The sequence below is a fragment of the Fistularia commersonii genome, chromosome 5, assembly GCF_037954325.1.
Source record: "Fistularia commersonii isolate RoL2024-O1a breed Wild chromosome 5, RoL_Fcom_v1.0, whole genome shotgun sequence".
In the NCBI taxonomy this organism is placed as follows: Eukaryota; Metazoa; Chordata; class Actinopteri; order Syngnathiformes; family Fistulariidae; genus Fistularia; species Fistularia commersonii.
This window is the reverse complement of record NC_141288.1, coordinates 20,780,606-20,801,243: the sequence shown is the minus strand read 5'-3', so window position 1 is coordinate 20,801,243 and position 20,638 is coordinate 20,780,606. Positions and strand designations below refer to the sequence as shown.

Genomic DNA, 20,638 nt, shown 5'->3' with positions numbered 1-20,638 from the left:
TCGCACACACATATGCACACACATACAGACACAAACACACACACCTATACACACACATATACACGCATGCAGAAACACACACATGCAAACACCACATACACATAGTCACTCACACAAGCACTTATACACATTATGCACATACAACCACACACACACACTCACACACACACACACACACACAAATAGACCTTCATACACACACACAGACGTATAATCGAACAGATACACACACAATCAAACTGCACGATCAAACATTGGCACACACACAGACGATCACAAGCAAACTAACAAACACTCACACACACACACATCCTCACTCACTCTACACAAAGATACACACTCACACACACAAATACACACACAGCCTCACTCACTCATAGATACACATTACATACAGATATACTGTACACTCACACCGCACACACCACACACACACATACTCACACACATGCAGATACAAACATAGACACACTTCCCACACACATATGCGCACACACACACAGATAGAAAGACACACGTATACACACACGTCACACACACATACACACACGAGCAGATACAAACGCACAAACACACCACATACATATAGTCACTCCCTCAAGCACTCATACACATTATACACATACAACCGCACACACACACACACATTCACACACACACACAAATAGACCTTCATACACACAGAGACGTACAATCAAACAGATAAACACACGATCACATTGCACGATCAAACATTGGCACACACTCACACACACACACACTCACACACACACAAACACTTGCATACACACATAGTAAGTGAAACACACAAACTTTTATACAGACACCTTGACTCACACACACACACACACACACACACACACACACACACACACACGTTCAATGGCTGCCGTGCAGGGAGAAATGGCCTTTCCCTGGAGAGGTGCAGTCAGGGGAGGCAGCAGAGGCCGTGCCTCACTTACCAATCTTGGAAAGAAAAAAATTGTTTTTATTTATCAGTGATTTGCTCTATAGAGGTATTTTTCATTGAACTTCACCAGTTTCAGATTTTTATTTAAAATGGCTGGATTTCCACATTTACTGTTCAAATACTGAGAGGAGATGTGCGGTGAGGCCGCCGACTGTTGAGCCTCAATATCGGCCTGCCGCTGGCATGCTCTGCACTCGGACCGTCGAGCTATCTCTGCATGTCGCAATTAAAATGTTGAAAAACTTTTTCTATATAAACTACATTTCCAATGTACAGTGTTTTTTTTTGTCAACAACTTTATGTGTTACAAGTTTCTTGTGCTGAACGATTATAAAATGGCTGACAAGAGCCACGAAGTGAGGCACGCAGTTCTCCTGCCTCACCGCACTTACCGTTTGGTTCCTTCCAATGCAGAGTGGCGTCAGGGCAGAGGGAAGCGTGTGATCCTGCAGGACGAGGACGTCTCCACCAAGATCGAGGGCGACTGGAAGCGGCTAAACATGTTGGCCCACTATCAGGTATGGAGGGAATGTGAGAATCTGAGCCCTTTTTATTGCCCATTTATCAATGAGAAGATGGGGGATTTTTTTTTTTATCGAAAAATCGAAAAACAAAAATATAGCCATAATAAACAAACAAAAATGGAAAATATGTCACAATTTTTTTTTCATTTTTTTTTCCAGGATTTTTTTTTAATCTAAAAATCAAAAAACAAAAATAAAACCATAATTAAAAAATGAAAATGAATAATATGTACACATATTTTTTTTCCATTTTTTTTTAATTTAAAAATCAAAAACAAAGATAAAAACATAATAAAAAATAAAAATTGAATAATATGTACCCATATTTTTTTTCATTTTTTTATATTTTAATTGTGTATTTAATGTAATTAAATAAATTTAATTACATTAATTTTAACATTATCTGTCATATATTTGAACATATTTAAAAAAAAAAAAATTCGGGGATTTTTTTTTTTATCTAAAAATCAAAAAACAAAAATAAAACCATAATAAAAAATAAAAATTGAATAATATGTACCCATATTTTTTTTATTTTTTTATATTTAAATTGTGTATTTAATGTTATTAAATAAATTTATTAAAATTCATTTTAACATTATCTTTAATATATTTGAGCATATTTAGTACATGTGATAAATATATTTAATATTTAATATATATTAATATGACAGTTGAGGTTAGACAGGAGTCATCATGGACTACAATTTGCAGATGACACTGTGATCTTTAGTGAGAGGGTGGAGGAACATCTAGACAGGTTCCTGGTGAGCAAAGGGATGAAGGTGAGCTGCTGGATGAGAGGAACCCGAGTGGAACGCCGAGGAGACAGTGGGTGGAGGTGGAGAAGATGGAGGAGTTTAAGGGCCGAGGGTGGAGAAGAGGTGGAGGAAGCAGAGGTTGAGATGCAGAGGTTCTTCTTTGGGATTGAGGAGGACGGAGAGGACCGGGAATGAGCCCATCAGATGGTCAGCACATGGTAGATGTATCCAAGAGAATAACACTTGTGTATTTGTGAAGGTGGTGCAGAGAAGGTCTATCTGAGAAGGTATCTAAGAAGACCTGGTCGTGTCCTCCTGCATGTTCACTACTTATTGCTCACCTCGCTAACTCTGGTGGATCATGCCTCGGCCTCTGACCCTTCTTCTCCTCCTCCACGGATGGATGGACCAGCGGCCCGACGATGTAATTGACATTAGTGTTGCATGAGCGGCGGCGTCAGCTGGAGGGGAACGAGGTGGAAACACACCCGTAACACTCGGAGGTGACCTCCGGGCGGAGCTGGAGAGAAGATCAGATGCTCCAGCAGAAGACCACCTCCTTCCTGACCGGTTATTCTTTAGATTTCATGGAAAGCGAGGCGTCGCAGATGTCAGCACCTCCACCTCTGCTCACAAGAAGGTCCACGCTTGGATCCCACAGGGGGCTCCACGTTCTCCCCGCATCTGCGTGGGGTTCCTCAGGGTTCTCCGGGTTCCTCCCACAGTCCAAACCCGCGCAGGAACACCATGAGATATTTTTTGGGGGTGTTTTTATTAGGGGATCCACAAAGCAATAACAATAACTGCCCTCAGGGCCTCCAATGATAGAAACATATTATGCATAAGACGCAGATTGAGTGACTGGGTCAAAGAATGATACAATCTGAGCACACACACACACACACACACACACACACACACACACACACACACACACACTCAAACACACTCACACACACGCGTGTGATAACAGGCTCTTATTCCCTGTCCCATCCACATACACAAAGATAGAGATCACTTCAATTAACCCTGCCTTCCCCTGCAGCACGGCCAGTCACATTATGCAGAGTAGTGCGCACGAGTGTCTTTGTGTGTGTGTGTGTGTGTGTGTTTGTGTGTGTGTGTGTGTGTGTGTGTGTCGTGGCAGGGAAAGGCTATTTTAATTGAATCCTGTGTGGCTGACGAGGGACGGCAGGCCGGATTGACTTATTTGTTCATTTACACACAATTACTTACACATGGCCAGCATTGGCATGATTATGCACGGACTTGCGCGCTCACACACACACACACACACACACACACACACACACACACACACACACACACACACACACACATGCGCATAAGACTCAAGAGAAAAGGCATTAATAGACTGTGGGACGTCCCCCCTCACCCAGGCTCTACTAAACCCTATCTCCCCCAGTCAGTCATGTACAGTGTGTGTGTGTGTGTGTGTGTGTGTGTGTGTGTGTGTGTGTGTGTGTGTACACTTAGTCAAGCACGTGACGGTAATAAGATACTCTGTTTATCATAAAAATTGAGCGGATAGAAGGGAAGGGAAAATGACCCTAACATGGTGATATATTGCTTTCTTGATTGGAGCTGTAGTTCTGCACACGTTAGCATCACAGACTGCTTAGGCTTTAACTCCCCATGTAATTCCTGTGTGTGTGTGTGTTGTGTGTGTGTGTGTGTGTGTGTTGCAGGTTCCTGATAATGCAGTGATGGCCTTGGTTCCCAAGCAAGTGACAGCCTACAATTCAGTAAACAACTCCACTGTGTCTCGGACTTCTGCAAGTAAATACGGTGAGTCCTCCCGCTCGGTGGTTTTGTTTTGGCGTTCGTGTGTGTGTGTGTGTGTGTGTGTGTGTGTGTGTGTGTTTGAATGTCTGGATATGATGTGTGAATAAAAGGGTAAACGGTTGTTGGAATCCTCCTGTCGCTGAACAGGCAGAATAAATGGATGACTTTTTATTTCATTTGTTTGCATCTTATCACTTGGATGAGAGCGTATTATACTCATTTATTAATATCATAAATGTAAATGTAGCATAAATAGTTATCAAATACAACTATTTATTATTATTTCATATCAATTTAATCGTCTAGTTTTTGGATGCTTAATATCTCATGTATATACAGATATTTTCATATTTAATGCAGCGCTTTTATCACTTTTACTCTAGATAGCATTCACCCCTTCACACACACATGGTTTCACCCCTTCACACACACATGGTTTCACCCCTTCACACACACATGGTTTCACCCATGCACTGGCACGTCATTTGGCGTGCAGATAGAAGTGGTCCGGAATCCAACACCCAAGCTTTTTTTCGGAGGTCCGTCTGACGGCTCCTGCTCGCAGGAGATCCTTCAGCTTCCTGGGAAGACTGGAAAAAAGAAAGCGTTGAAAAAGAAAGCGCCTTCCTTCTTCCGTACGTCCAGAATCCGAGCTAGCTCCCGTCCCCGCCGTCGCGTACCAAACCCCGTTGTTTTTTTTTTTCGTTGTTGTTGTTTCCCCCCCGCCTGTCCGTCTGCTCGGCGGCGCCCCGGACCGAGGAGCCGTCACGGCGGCGTCTGATCAAAGGGCCGCGGCCGGCCGGCCACATCAAATACGGCGGCGCATTAGCATGGCCTCATCTCCATGCGCCCTCACCTTCGCCTCCCCAATTAGATCAGATGGGAAAAGGTGAGGGTGGGGAGGAGGTCCGCCGCCGCCGCTTCTTCAGGACCGACATCAAACGCGAGCGTGATCCACTTTTACAACCGGCGACGTGCTGGAGAGACACGGCCGAGGAGGGAAGCCTGCTTTCACGTCTCCCTTGCTAACGGTTTCCATCCAAAACCACCGGGAGAAGAACATCAAGAATAACTCTGAGGCTGAAGCAGAATCTCACACACACACACACACACACACACACTCGGTGCATCGCAGAATCGCATTGCATTCCGACTCCTTGAACAAACGTCTCACCACGTGGCCTTCAAGCAAGGACCTGCTTCTGGATCTCAGCTTCTCCACACCTTCAGGGACGGGCATTCACACACACACACACACACCTGCTACAACACCTGCTGATTTGAATGAAAGAGTGAATGAGAGGGTGAATGATTTAACATCTCTACAGGACTGTCACAGAAAATTAGAGTATTGTGATAAAGTTCTTTATCATCTGCAATGCAATTCAAAAAACAAAAATCACTTTTTCATGATATTCTTATATTTTAAGAGGATTTTTGAGTTTTATTCAGATGAAAACCATAATCAGCAATATTAAAATAATAAAAGGCTTGCAATATTTCATGTATGACAGTTTTGTTTTTGTAATTGCATACGGGACAGTCCCAGAAAATTAGAATATTGTGATAAAGTTCTTTATCTTCTTTAATGCAATTAAAAAAACAAAAATCACTTTTTCCACAATAGTCTAATATTTTGAGAGAGGATTTTTGAGTTTTCTTAAGATGTAAGCCATAATCAGCAATATTGAAAAGATAAAAGGCTTGCCATATATCAGTTGATTCGTAGTGAATCCAGAATGTATGACATTTTTGGTTTTGTTATTGCTTTACACATGATAAAGAACTTCATCGCAACATTCTAATTTTCTGAGACAGTCCTGTATATGATGTGTGAATGAATGAGTGAATGGTTGTATGTTTCTTTATGAAATCTGAATGAATAAATTATTTTATGCTGTATATGATGTGTGAATGAGAGGGTGAATGATTGTATGTCTCTTTATGACATGTGAATGAGTGAACGTCTAAATTAACGCCTTTTTCTGTGAATGAGAGGGTGAATGTTTATATGTCTCTAAAAGACATCTGAATGAGTAAATTATTTTATGTCATCTATGATGTGTGAATGAGAGGCTGAATGATTGTATGCCTCTATTTGACATGTGAATGAATGAGTGAACGTCAGTATGTCTTTATGATATGAATGAATGAGTGAATGTCTAAATGTCTTTATATGACCTGTGAATGAGTGAGTGAGGATTTACACCTTTTTCTGTGAATGAGAAGGTGAATGTTTGTATGTCTTTTTATGACATGTGAATGAATGAGTGAACGGTTGTATATCTCTTTATGACATCTGAACGAATCAATTATTTTATGTTGTATATGATGTGTGAATGAGAGGGTGAATGATTGTATGTCTCTTTATGACATGTGAATGAGTGAACGTCTAAATGTCTCTATATGATCTGTGAATGAATGAGTGAGAATTTACGCCTTTTTCCGTGAATGAGAAGGTGAATATTTGTATTTCTTTATGACGTAAATGAATGAGTGAAGGGTTGAATGTCTGTATCCCTTTCTATATGTGACGCGTCCACGATGCAATACAAGCAGGATAGATGGTGTGTGAATGAACGGATGAATGAAAGTGTCCTCCGATCTCCTGGAGGTCACCGAGCTCTGCTGGTCTGACCAGCTTCTCGTGGTCGTTCCTCTCAGAGAACATGATCAAGTACACCGGCAGCCCCGACAGCCTGCGGTCCCGGACGCCCATGATCACCCCCGACCTGGAGAGCGGGGTCAAAGTCTGGCACCTGGTGAAGAACCACGAGCACGGAGACCAGAAGGAGGGCGACCGGGGCAGCAAGATGGTCTCGGAGATCTACCTGACCAGACTTCTGGCCACGAAGGTGAGAGGTGGTTTCCTCTGGAAGCGCAGCACCCGTCCCGGGTTTTTCTAGAAGACGTTTCACGACCCCGGAACCCGGTTTCCTTTGAATATTCATCTCCTGGCGTGAGTCACGGCGCCGCGGCGGATTATTCTAATGTATTCCTCCATCCGCTCCGATGAGGAACAGAAAATAGATACGTTTGTTTGTTTGTTTTTCTCTTTCCATTATTTTTCCGCGGCGTATCTGCAGAGGGACCCGCGAGACGGGTTTCCCTTTCTTGCGAGAAAAGGATGATCAGACAAAAACAAAACAAAACAAAACAAAAAAAAAAGACGGGTTTTGTTTGAGCGGAGAAATTCATTCGGTTTTGATCCGACGAGTTGCCGGGGAACTCTTGGAGAACCTCCGTCTGCGCTCCGCCGGGAGGCCTCGCCCATCAGAAGGCAGAAGGTGAACTTCTAGTCGGAGTCGACTCGTGTGGTCTGGCGTTTGCGGAGCGAAAGATGCAGTAACCATGGTAACGCCGGGCGCGTCATGACACTGGAGATTCTCCGTGTTATCACCATGTCTGCCGGGGTTCCTCAGGTTCTCCGGGTTCCTCCCACAAAGCAGGAGGTTCACTGGAGGCTGGATGAGTGGATGGTTGGACGTGAAGGTAAACACCACATCTGGTCTCATCTGACCATCTTACTGGATCCCGTCATTTCAAATCCTCCCACATCCAATGTTCTCAACAATGAATCTTCTGGCATCACCTGTGGAGCCTCTTCAACACCTGTGGGTTCCTCCAACCCCTGAACGCGTCTAGATGGTGGAAGGGTTTCCACAGATGGATGTAGAGGTCACACACCTTCTCAGGAGAACCAGCTCTCGCTGCATTTGAGATTTAGCTTTGCATCGCCTCTCCGGACGGATTGTTTTTTGAAATAACCAGTTTATCCGGAGCGTCCGTCTCTCCGGGCGAGGAGTGATGGGGCGGTCGGGCGAAGGGGGCGGCGTAATTGACTGCGTTTGGCTTTCACCTCGCCGATAAATACTTCTCCCTGGCAACGGCCCCGGCGTCCATCACGCCGGCACCATCAGTGTCACACTGACTGAGTGCAGGTCCGGCGTTTTCTCAGGCGTGCAGAGGAGCAGCGGCGACGATTGCACTTCCTCACCTCGCTTGTATTTACATGAACATGTGTAGGTGTGTGTGTGTGTGTGTGTGTGTGTGTGTGTGTGTGTGTGTGTCCACATCTGCCTACCGCTGCACCCCCGTCCCTCAGCACCATCTTCTTCAAACACGGTGATTGTTTGCTTTCGTCTCATTTCAATGTGGCGGCAGATGGCATCCAAACATTCAGATGACACATTGTGTTTAGAGTGTAGGCTAATGACAGGGTAGCTGCCCGGAGGGGTGTGTGTGTGTGTGTGTGTGTGTCTGTCTGTGTGTGCGTGTGAAGGGGTGCACCGCCGCTGTCTAGGAGAGGGAACCATGTGATGATGACTGTGCTCTTGCAGACGTCCTCTTAGAGATAGAGAGCCATTTGGAATATCACAATCTCGATAGGTTGGCGGTTCAATTCCCCAAAGTGCCAAAAACACACACACACACACACACACACACACACACACACTCAGCTGCTCCCAGTGGTCTGGTTAGCATCTTAAACAGAGGCTCATCCCGTCGCTCGGTGAGTGTGTGAGGGGACGGGTGAACGGGGGAATGTGATCCGGTACAAAGGTGATGTGTTAGTGCAGAGGAGGGCAAACCACGGCCCGCGGGCCACATCCGGCCCGTTGCTCTTTTTAATCCGGCCCGACAAAAATCGGTACCGAATTCATACTTGATGTGATTGGTTGAATGATTGGACAAATGAACGCGGGAGCTCAAACTGGAGATTATTTCATTTTCGGAGCTACTTGAGAATTTTCCTGAGCTGGAAGACGCAGATTAGCTTTGTGATTTAGCCTTTACTGCGGACGTACCGACACACAGGATTGAGCTGGACGTGAAGCTACGAGGGAAAAAACGGTTGGTTCACGAAATGCAAACAAACGTCAGAGCCTTCAAAACCGAGCTGCTTTTATTTTCAAAGCAAATGTCGGACAATGTTCGGACAAATGTCGGATGAGTCCGATATGTAATGGTAACAAATGCATTATTTAGATTTTTTTTTTAATTCAAATTTGTCAAATTTGTCAAATTTTAAAACTCAATGCAGCCCCTGAGACAAAAAGTTTGCCCACCCCAGTGTTAGTGTATTAATAATACTTAACAAATATTGATAATAATAATAATAATGATAATAATAATAACACTAAAAATAATATAATTATTGTTGTTGTTTTATTATTATCACATCTTTTCATTCATTTTTTATTATTATTATAGGGTTATTGTGAATGTGTAATTCTCATTATTGTTATTATTATTTTCTTTTCTTTCCCTTATTTTTGTATCGTAATAGCAATAATAACAATAATTATTATTTATTGTTATTTCTGATTCTTTTTATATTGTTATTATCATTAAGTTCCTCTATCTATCTTCTCTGTTCTCCATATCATAATTATTATCATTACAATTATTGATATTTTTTCTGATTATTTTGGTTATTATCATTATTATTATTATTATTATTATTATGCCGTTGTGACATTCCCCCATGTATCCCAGCATTCTTCAAATCGTAGAAGCTCCTGTTCATAGAAGCCCTAGGAGTTGGAGAAATTTTGTTTCTAAGGCTTTTTTTATTTTAGCGTGACGCGCCGCCCTCCTCCTGATGCAGAAACCTGTGTTGCTCCTGTGCGACTCCTTCCCTCCGAGAGGATTAGGTTTTCTCGCCCTCCCCTCCCCCGCGGTCGCCAACATTAAATGAAATTAGGGTCAGCGGTGCAGTGTGGGAGCTAATCCAGCCACACAAAGAGGCTTAGGAGATCCGCCTCCTGTTCACAGATATTATTAAAACTCAGCTGTGGAATAACATTTCCCATCAAAGTTGCAGATTTAAGGTCGGGGGTGATAAGGAGTCCGGCGGGGGAAAAAGGGGGGCGCAGGAAACGCACAGGTTCCTGCACAGGTTGCGCGGTAAATAAACTCAATTGCATGATAGTGAGCCAAAAGGCACGAAGGTCAACCTTCGGGGGTGCAAATGGGGGGATTTCTGATTTTCCTTGCGTTTGCCGATGGAAATTCTCCACCCACTTCCGCAGGGTACGTTACAAAAGTTCGTGGACGACCTGTTCGAGACCATATTCAGCACAGCCCACAGGGGCAGCGCCCTGCCGCTCGCCATCAAGTACATGTTCGACTTCCTGGACGAGCAGGCCGACAAGCACAACATCCACGATCCACACGTCCGGCACACTTGGAAGAGCAACTGGTGAGTGCCCTGTTTTTGGGATGGGAAATATCACACACACACACACACACACACACACACACACACACGGGATGCTTTTACTTTACCATTTACATACTCTAACCTATATACACTCTCTTGATTTATTTTAATGCATTTTGTTAGAGGGTGATGACAATATAATAATAATAATAATAATAATAATAATAATAACAATAAAAATGCATAAAAATTATAATTATGATAATAATAATAACAATAATAATAAGAAGAAGAACAACAACAACGACAACAATAATAATAATAACAATGATAATAATTATAATAATAATAATATAATACATCTATGAAGATTATTATTTACATCATGATTATATTATCATTTTATTATTATTATTATATAAATAATATTAATACTTAGTTTTTATTAGTATTACTATTACCATTGTCATTGTCATTTTGTACTTAGGACCTTAAAACACTTTATAGCCTTGACTTTGACACTTTATAGTTTTATTTGTATTTCTTATTCTCCCCCCTTTTTTTACTGTTTATACAATTTCCTACTATTATTTATTATTGATATGTTTTACTTGAAACTCTGGCACAACAATTTCCTTCGGGATAAATAAAGTTGTTCTTATTCTTATTCTTATTATTTTCATTAAGCCTTCGTCATATTGTGAGTTTGTCTCGCACATCCCAGCATTTTTGAAACACTAGAAGATCCTGAATCCTGGGGTTGCAGAGAAAATGTGACTCCGTCTCTAAAGAAAAATGACATGAATTCTTTTTCTTCTGTCCTTTATTTTATCCTATAATATGAGTATCCGTTGAATGCTGCAGCTAATTTTGTTGGTCTCATCATGCTAATGTGTAACATTTGACATAGACACTTCCCTGCTAGCATCCTGTATCGGAGCCAAAGCTCGCCACAGGTCGCCCCCTCCCTTCACCCTCCCCTCCGAATATTCATTAACCACGGGGGTATGTAATCTTCATTAGAGTCAACCACAAGAGGCGAATACGACCGGCTGCCAAGACTCTCTGGGCCAAAAAAAAAAAAAAAAAATGGCGGTCACTGTGGAAATCTCCACGGTGACAAATGTGCGCCGCCGGTCGAAGGGATGCGCAACTGGAAAATTAACATCCGCTGATTAATATAGACCGTAATGACCTCTGCGAGCGCCGCGGCGGGAGAACGGGAAGGGGTTAAATAATCAGCGGCGAGGAGGGAAATTGAAAAAGGTGAAGAACGGGAAGTGAAGTCGGCGGGTGTTAAAACACGAGGTAATATCTCATTAGCCGCCCGGCCTCTGCGCCGACCCGGGCTTGCATCACTCAGGGCGCCCGGCGGAGCCTGGAGATATAAATTGGTGTGTGTCGCGGGACAAAGTGGACACGCGGCGACGAAAATCCGATCGGTTTTGAGATGCGGCGAGAGCTCCCGTGGTTTCGGCGGCGAACCGTTTGTGTGTTAAGCGTTTGCTCTTTCGTTGGACTTTTAATGGAACGGGCTCTCACGAGACCAATGAACGGCGATTCGCAAAAAAGCCACTTAGATCCAACGCGACTGTTTTTGTTGATGCGGCGGCGCTTATCTTCTCAGCGTAGCTCCACCAGCACCTCTGCCCTCCATCCTCTCACTCTGTGCACTTAGTCTTTAATTGTCTCAAAAGGGCTGCAATCTGTCTGCGAAAGAATATTAAAAACGTTTATTTTGTCTGAGGGTGGACGATAATAGCGCCTCTTTCCCGCCGGGGTCCTTTCACATTAAATCATTCGGGCTCAACGTCATCATACACGCCATTAACTGGAACCCATCACGCCGGTCCATGCAGGACTCCCGTCATCGGAGTTTTGCTGCCCACTGATCTGGCCTTTGGCGGACATTTTTGTCCACCGCTAGCTCGCAGGACGATTCGGACCGGCGCGTTTACTCCGCTTTGACATTAAACGAGGCTTCCCGTCAAATTTCTCCGCTCGCGAGAAGCCGCTGTAACGTTGAATTGAATGACTTCCGTCAGGCACCTGCTACTCGGGAGTCTTGGGGGTTTGGATGGCCGAAGCCCGGAAATGGGGAAAGAAAAGGAATCTCAGGCTTGTGTGACTTTCTGTCCTCGAAGGGTGCGCAGATCAGTCGCACGCAGAAATTGTTACAGGTAGCGCAGATGCTAACGGCGCTAATTGCGATGCACGGCGGTGTTCGGTTATCGGTTTTCGTCCGGTGCGGCGTTCATTCATTGGACTTCGTCTGGGATGAGCCCGCCTCGCCCAATGGAAGCCGACCGCAGGAATATACATATAACTGACTGGGAAAAAGGATGGAACAAGATCCAGGTAGTCACTAGAGAACAGCAAATGGTTGCTCCCAAACAATTTATTCCTAAAAATGGCACTTCACGTCTTCCTGTCCCTTTTGTCAGGCCAGGCAACTACAAGCACGACGAGCGATGCGGTGAATTCATGTGTCATTTGAATCAGCGAAGTTTTAAATTCTGTTGAATTGTTAGTTGGAGTGTGTTTGAGAGCGAGTGTTGCGAGACATACCAACTCCAGATGGTGTCTTTTGGATTAGTGGCAGTGTATCAATGTCTCCTCTCATCCCCACACTCCTTCATGTTGTTTGTTGTGTTGGTCTGCAACAGAATTTTAATTATTATGCGGTACTGGCACAGAAACTCCAATCTGTCGGCGCGGCCTATACCACATTACTAAAAATGTAAATTCCATTTTCAGACAGTTTTCAAATTTGTCTGGGCTTTGTTTTGGAGGAGGGGCTTTTGCAGCGGGGCTCTGTGATCTGCCGTTCACGGAGAAGGTGGTGCCATGTTTCCGGTTGAAGGACATCTGGAAAAAATGCCCCGTCAGGTCACCTTTGTAAAGCCGGTCGCTGGAACCTCAGGTCTGGCCGTGAAAGACATCAGGCTTGGTCAGTTCCCTTACAGAGCACAGATGGGATGCTCTGGATCACAACATCGATGAGCTACGGTTGTAGATATATCATAACGGGCAACACTATTAAGCATACATGTAGGAGCAGGGCAGCATCCCACTACTGCCACTCCAGTTGTCTGGTGGTCTTTGTGCCAAGGTGTGAAATACAAGTGTTTGCTGGAGTCGCAAATACATAAAGCTGTACTTGCTTTCACTTGCGCCATCTTGCTACCCACGGTAGCCCGCTAAACACTAAACAGACAGGCTGTGGCTCAGCTGGTAGAGCAGGCGTCCCTCTAATCACAGGGTTAGCGGTTTGATTCCCCCATGTCTACATGCCAAACTGAACCCCCAGTTGCTCCCAGATGGTCGGGGTAGCGCCTTGTAAAGCACTTTGAAACTGCAAGGTGATGACAGCACCGCACGAGAGGAGGCTGTTTTCCTTTCATTACGGTATGCTCGTCTCACGGCTGGACTGTAGCACAGCAGATGCTGGTGATGAGTCTGCAAATTTGGTTAGGCAGTTGGCTACAAATTCTTTTGTCACAACAGCGTAGCAGTTACAGTGTCAATAAATATGAATATAAATGTAGACAATTGGAAAATAGCAAAAGACATCCACATGAGTCACCTTGATGTGGTTCAGCCACGATGCTGCGTAGACTAGAATACCAATATATCCTGAGCCATACATTGTGGAATGAAGTGATTAAACTTGTTTAATCTCGTTCCAAAAGGCAGATATAAGATACATGTTTTATAAATACGTTAGAAGTCAATGCACTTTGGTGTCTACAAGAGCACAATGTCCTCCCTCGGTTCCAGAGGGTTATATAATAGGTGACCTCCGGACCCAAAGGACAGATCGTGGCTGATTGTTGTCGCTGCTCAACATGAAGTAACTCCAGCAATTTTCCCCACAATAGATGATATATAGGGGTTATCATGGTCGTCGTGTGAACACGCCAAACGCTTTGGAAGGGGGGGGGGGGGGGGCATCATTTCGGCATGTCCTCCTCATTGAAGTAGCTCCTACCTCAAAGCTGTGGCCAGCTGGGAGAGATTGTCAACAATCAAGGCGGCACAGCAGCGGTGTTAAAATCCCTTTGATCCCTGCTCTTAATCCCACTAGATTATTTGCTTAGATTAACTTTGAAATCAAAGAGATGATTTTTTTTTCCTCATGCTGAGTCCAAATCCTCTTTTGTCAAACTGCACATATTATTACATTTCTGAGCGCATGAGAGCAACTGTGGTTCCCAAACAATTGCACTCCACCAATCTAGCTTTTTACATCTATATACAAGAATGTGGGAAAGAGGTAAAGAAACGGGTTCAAGGAGGTTGGAATGGTTTGAGAAAAGTGTCAGGGGTACGAAGAGATAGAAGACTATCAGCCAGAATGAAAGGAAAGGTGGAGGAGACAGTGGTGAGAGCAGCCATGTATGCTTTATGCCAAAAGAACTCTTTCATGGACTCACTTACTCATTCACTGACATGAAAAAGGCACTTTAAAACTGCACTTTCACACTGCTATCACCTTTTTTTGCAACTGCACCGTAGCACTGCTGTCACTTTAAAAATCAAACCCTACAATATATACCTCCGCTTACCTTTTTGTTGTTTGTTGTTCTCTGTTTGTACTTTTGCACCATGGGTCTTACAGTAACACTACTTCAATGTTCTGTGTGTGAACATATGGTAGTATTGGTCCACAAACAGTGACAGTGTCCAAAAGACAGGAGGCGGAGCTGGTGGTCAAAGAGATGAAGATGCTGAGGTTCTCTTTGGGAGTGACCAGGATGGAGAGGATCAGGAACGAGTCCATCAGAGGGACAACACATGGTAGATGTTTGGTTGGGTCATTTACACAGGAGGGACGGTGAATATACTGGTAGACAGATCCTGGAATTGGGGGTCTAGATGAAGACCAAAGAGAAGATTTATGGACGGCGTGAGAGAGGATATGCAGTTAGTTTGTGTGAGAGAAGAAGATACAGAGAATAGTGTTGAAGGTGGATTCGCTGTGGAGACCCCTGAAGGGAAATGCCCAAAGGAAAAGAAGACTTTGTCACAGGGGTGCAGGACATGTATGGCTAAGACAAAGTGATGATTGAAATGGTTTGGATATGAACACTCCCCTGTTCATGTCCTAGCCATGGTGAAGATCTGGGAAGAAGGTTGCTAAAGGTGGAGCTGCCAGTCAGGAGGTCTAGTGGAAGACCAAAGAGAAGATTTATGGACGTTGTGAGAGAGGATATGAAGTTGGTTGGTGTGAGAGAGGAGGATTCAGAGAATAGGATTAGATGGAGAAGGTTGATTTGGAGATCCCTGAAGGGAAAAGCCCAAAGGCAAAGAAGACCTTGTCACAGGGGTGCAGGACATGTATGACCGAGACAAAGTGACGACTGAGATGGTTTGGATATGGGTGCTCCTCTGATCGTGTCAAAACCACGGTGAAGATCTGGGTAGAAGAAGAGCAGAGGGTTAGATGGAGGAAGAAGGTTCTCAATGGAGACCCTTGAAGGGAAAGGAAAAGAAGATATAAATATGAATGCAGTGGCCTCTTGAGCTCCCATCACTTTATTTACAAAATATTTAAGATAAGAAGTGCGTTCCGAGCAAGTTTTATCCTTGAAATTTGAAAAACAAAATCATGAAACAAATACGAGAGCGAGAAAAGCATTCAAAATTCCAAACGAGCTCCTTCTACTCAAACACACTTCATGACGCGACTTCATCTTCTGAATTAGCGCCGCTCTCACCTTGGAGAACGCCTCGCAGCTTCCAGCACCCCTCGCCCGCTCGCTCCAGGTAGTTTGTAAAGTACAAATATCTGCTGTGGTGTTCCACATCTTATCTTTGTGCTCATTTTGTGTATTTCTTTAATATTCATCATGGCCAAGCAAGAAAGCAAGCGATGAACCCGGAGAGAAGACGCTTTCTATGGAAGCTTAAATGATAGATTCATAGGTTTTTCTATATTAATGTCCTTTTTTTAGAGCTTTGGGGGGGATTTTTATCACATGAATTTGTTTTCTGTTATTTTAAACGTGGACAATTCATTTAAGATACGAAAAAATCAACATGCGAAACCATTCCTGGAACCAATTAAATTTGTATCTTAAGGGACCACTGTATATGTATTTTAAATCTCTTTTAGTTTAGGTATATAGCCCGGAGACCTGCGCATATATAAAGATCTAGCGACCGGGGCCACCTGAGCCCCCTTCATGGCGGCCGGCTGATAAAGACGAGCCGGTATCTGTTCATTTCAGCAGAAACAAACACAGCAAGCAAACAGACTTGTATATCTTTATTATTCTGGACAGACACTAAATAGGATCCACTGGCAATAAGAACTGTGTGGCCCCCAGCACAGACCCCTGGACGCCGGGGTCCTCGCTGGGAAAAAAAATGAGAGTCCGCCGCCACCTGGTTTTAAAGATAAAGGCTTTATTGAATGGAGCGCAAACATCAAACAGAGCAAATCAGCGGCTCCCCGGCCCGTCAGCTCGCTGTGAGAAATGAATGAATCCCCTCCCTTCTAACGTAATATGTTCACAGCCAGCCTGCAGGTAGCTAATATAAAGCTGCCATTTAGCGAAGCGAAATCAGGCACGTTTGACTGGATGCGGTGGAGTTCAGTCCTGGGGAAAAAAAAAAAAAAAAAGCACAAAATATCAAGACTCTTGGATGGTAGCTTTGACTTGTAGACTTGTTTACACCATTTTTAAAATATTTAGCCTCACAGCAAGAAGGTCTCTGCTTGGATGTGTGGAGTCTCCATGGGTTCCTCCAGCAGCCCAAAAGCATACAGGTGGTTCAGTGGAGACCCGACATTGTCCAGATGTATGACTCTTCTTCTTCTTTGGGCTTTTCCCTTCAGGGGTCGCCACAGCGACTCAACTTTCTCCATCTAAACCTCTGTATCCTCCTCTCATGAACACGCGAATGATAAGATAAGATAAACTTCATGGTTGCCCATATGGGAAATTCTTTTGTCCTCCAAAAACAGTTGGTTTTGCAGGAGGGACTTTTGCAGCGGGGCTCATGGCACGGAGAAGGTGGTGCCATGTTTCCGGCTGAGGGACATCTGGAACGATGCCCCGTCAGGTCACCTTTGTAAAGCCGGTCACTGGGACCTCAGGTCTGGTCATGGAAGACATCAGGCTTGGTCAGTTCCCTTACAGAGCACAGATGGGATGCCCCGGATCACGACATCGATAAGCCACGGTTGTAGATATATCGTAGCGGGCAACTCTATTAGGCATACATGTAGGAGCAGGACAGCATCCCACTACTGCCGCTCCAGTTGTCTTTTGGTCTGTGTGCCAAGGTGTGAAATACAAGAGTTTGCCATTGTCGGAAATACACTGCTTTCACTTGTGCCATCTTGCTACCCATGGTAGCCCGCTAAACACTAAACAGACATGTCTACATGCCAAAGTGAACCCCCAGTTGCTCCCAGATGGTCGGGTTTGCGCCTTGTAGCTCTTTGAAACTGCAAGATGATGGCAGCACTGCACGAGAGGAGGATGTTTTCCTTTTATGACGGTATGCTCATCTTACGGCTGGACTGCAGGACAGCGAATGCTGGGAATGAGTCTGCAAATTTGTTTTGGCCAATGGCTATAAATTCTTTTATCACAGCAGCATAAGTGTCAATTGGAAAATAGCAAAAGACATCCACAAATAAAATAGTCGGCAGAGAGAACAACAACAACAGCATCAAGGATAAGAATGGACAACAGAATGGAGAGAAAAAGACAATAACGGGTGAAGATAAACAACCGAAACAACAACAACAAGGATAGAATTGTGAGTGACAGCAGAGTGACAAAAATAAACAAAAATAAGCAGGATGCTAATGGGCTGAGATCAACAAGGATAAAAACAGAGTTGGGGCATGACATGTATGGTCGCATGTCTGCCAGATGAAAGCTGGAAAGCTTTAGCCTCCGCACGCGCCTGAGTGCAGACAAGGTGGAGTAGATGGTGAACCAATAGGCTGACAATTGTACTCCAATGTGTTGATAACGCATCTTCTCTGCTGTCTTTCCCACTCCCACAGCCTACCTCTGCGTTTCTGGGTGAATGTGATCAAGAACCCCCAGTTTGTGTTCGACATCCATAAAAGCAGCATCACGGATGCCTGCCTCTCCGTGGTGGCCCAGACCTTCATGGACTCCTGCTCCACCTCAGAGCACCGCCTTGGGAAGGACTCGCCCTCAAACAAGTTACTTTACGCCAAGGACATCCCCAGCTACAAGAACTGGGTGGAGAGGTGAGCGATTGTAGAAGGAGTACGTCTGTGGAAACGCCAAATGAGTCAAGAGATGTTCGGCCGCAGGGAAGCCGCCGTCCGTCATCGTCCGTCCCGGCGCACAGGATGCGATTGTGAGCTCGTGATCCATGGGTCCGGCTTCCGTCGGGGGCAACCAGACAGGCAGAAAGAGCGGGAAAGCATTTGGAAAGTCACGGGCAGTAATTTTATTAAATTTATTTGTCAGAAAGGGGAGGAGAGTTAGTCCTGAATAAAAGATGGCGTGCCGTGAAGGCGCTCGGAGTATTTATGTGTCGGCGGTAGCCTTGGCAGCGCTCGGGCCCCGGGAAGGAAATATATGTGCGCTGCTTGAATGGAGCCAAATGAGGAGCTTAAGGCTCGGGACCACATTCATTAGTCCCGTGTGCTTTGGCGGTGTCACATTAACATGAACGTGTGAGGAAACTGTCGGCGCTCTGCAGATTTATGAGCGCAAGAGGGTAGATATTGTTCAAAGAAAAAGAAAAATGTAAATAGTTGTTAGGATTTAGCAACTAGGAGTTACCTTGTCCAGTCAAGTCAAGTACAATTTTAATGCCGCGGCGCCGAGTCGTTCGCGACTCTTTCCATCGAAGGTGGGTCCGGAGCACTCGGCGGCCTTCCGCCTCGACCGGTTGGGTTTGGATGAGGCAGCGAAAGAGGAGGGCGGCGAGATAGAAAGCAAGGCTGTGACAGCGAAGGGGCAGCTGTGAGGGTTGGGAAGGACAGCCGCTTACGATCTCATACTAATAAAAACAGCAGCGCTAACAGCTACAAGGTTCTGGTGACAAGATACAGTGACGGCTTCTATATTCACGGGCGTCTGGCAGGACGGCTGCAGTGGACGGAGTCATGGCCCCAGGGATTTGGAGAAACCAGAGAGCCGGAGGACTCGGGAGAAGATAGGAGGTCACCATCATGCACCCAGGGAGGGATAGGACGGGAAAGGAATGAGAGTAGCCTAGCCTAGCTATATGCTTTCTCGAAAAAAAAGGTTTTCAGCTCTTGTTTTTTTAAGCATACCTCCCAGATTGGAGCATGGAACTCCCCTGTTGAGCTTCTGGAGGCCTTCGAGGACCAAAAGTCCTGCGTCTAGGGATCTGAGCAGGTGGTAGTTTTAAGATAAGATAGAGTTTATTGATCCCCATAGGGGAAATTCTTTTGTCACAGTAACATAACAGTTAGTGTCAATAAATATGAACCTGAATATGGAGTCAATCAGAAAATAGCAAGCAGCAGAGCCAGCAAAGAGAACAACATCAAGGATAAGAATGGACAGTAAGGGTGTGAGGGTGAAAATAGACGACCACAATTAAACTACAACGTTAATAGAGTGACAAGAGTAAAATAAATAAAAATAGGCAGGAAGCGAGTGGGCTGAGACCAACAAGTTAGGGCATGACAGGTGAATGGGGTGAGGTAGTGAACTCTTTTCTAAGAGTTCTTCAAGATGTGGTCTTTCCTGGGCATTTAGGGCTTTACAAGATGAGGAGAATGATTTTGAATTCTGGTGTTTCGATCCATGTGAAAGCGGTAGTCGTATGACACGCGGGGCGGAGGAGACGTACGTTAGCATGCAGGAAGCATACAAGTGTGGATCCCCCCTTCAAAGTGCATGCTTCCCCTCCGGGATCACGGCTTTATCGGTTTTTCGCGAGTGCCGCTCCGCTACCGTTCGCCACGCAACGGCGCCTCATTCCAGACGGTGTGATCTACATGCTCAGCGGAGGTGCACGTGTCCTCCTTCACGCCGCCGCCGCAGCGAGACACCGCTGAGGTTTCTGAGGTGTAGCTTTAAAATCCGCACGGCGGGAAATGGGGGCGAGTAATAACTAGAGACGTGACCGAAGCTCGGTTCTAAAATGGCTTCCGCCTCGGAATCCCATTTTTTTTTCTCTCATAATCGACATTTTTAAATGTAAACATGGACACCGGTTTCCATTTTGCGGCTTCATTTGAGCTCTTTCCGAGCCGTGTCTTTGCTGCCGCCGTATGTTCTCAAAAGTGGTACATTCCGGCGGCCTCATTGAAAGTCACAAAATTCCACCCTCTGCAATTATTTTAGCATAACTGTAGGATGAATATCGGTTTTGCTTTCCAGCCCAGCGATGTTCCAGGGCAGGGAGAGGACTGAAAAAAAAAAAGGCCGAA

At 44.8% G+C, this 20,638-nt stretch overlaps 1 protein-coding gene across 1 annotated transcript in view; it reads left to right on the top strand.

The window, feature by feature from the left end:
- The window catches only part of plxna4 (plexin A4), a 238,610-nt gene that overhangs the window by 210,096 nt on the left and 7,876 nt on the right, over window positions 1–20,638 (top strand). The window contains exons 26-30 of the mRNA XM_086147306.1: window positions 1,385–1,488; window positions 3,965–4,064; window positions 6,726–6,916; window positions 10,097–10,266; window positions 18,257–18,469. Of these exons, the coding sequence (XP_086003432.1) occupies window positions 1,385–1,488; window positions 3,965–4,064; window positions 6,726–6,916; window positions 10,097–10,266; window positions 18,257–18,469 (778 nt within the window). The remainder of the gene's footprint in view (window positions 1–1,384; window positions 1,489–3,964; window positions 4,065–6,725; window positions 6,917–10,096; window positions 10,267–18,256; window positions 18,470–20,638) is intronic.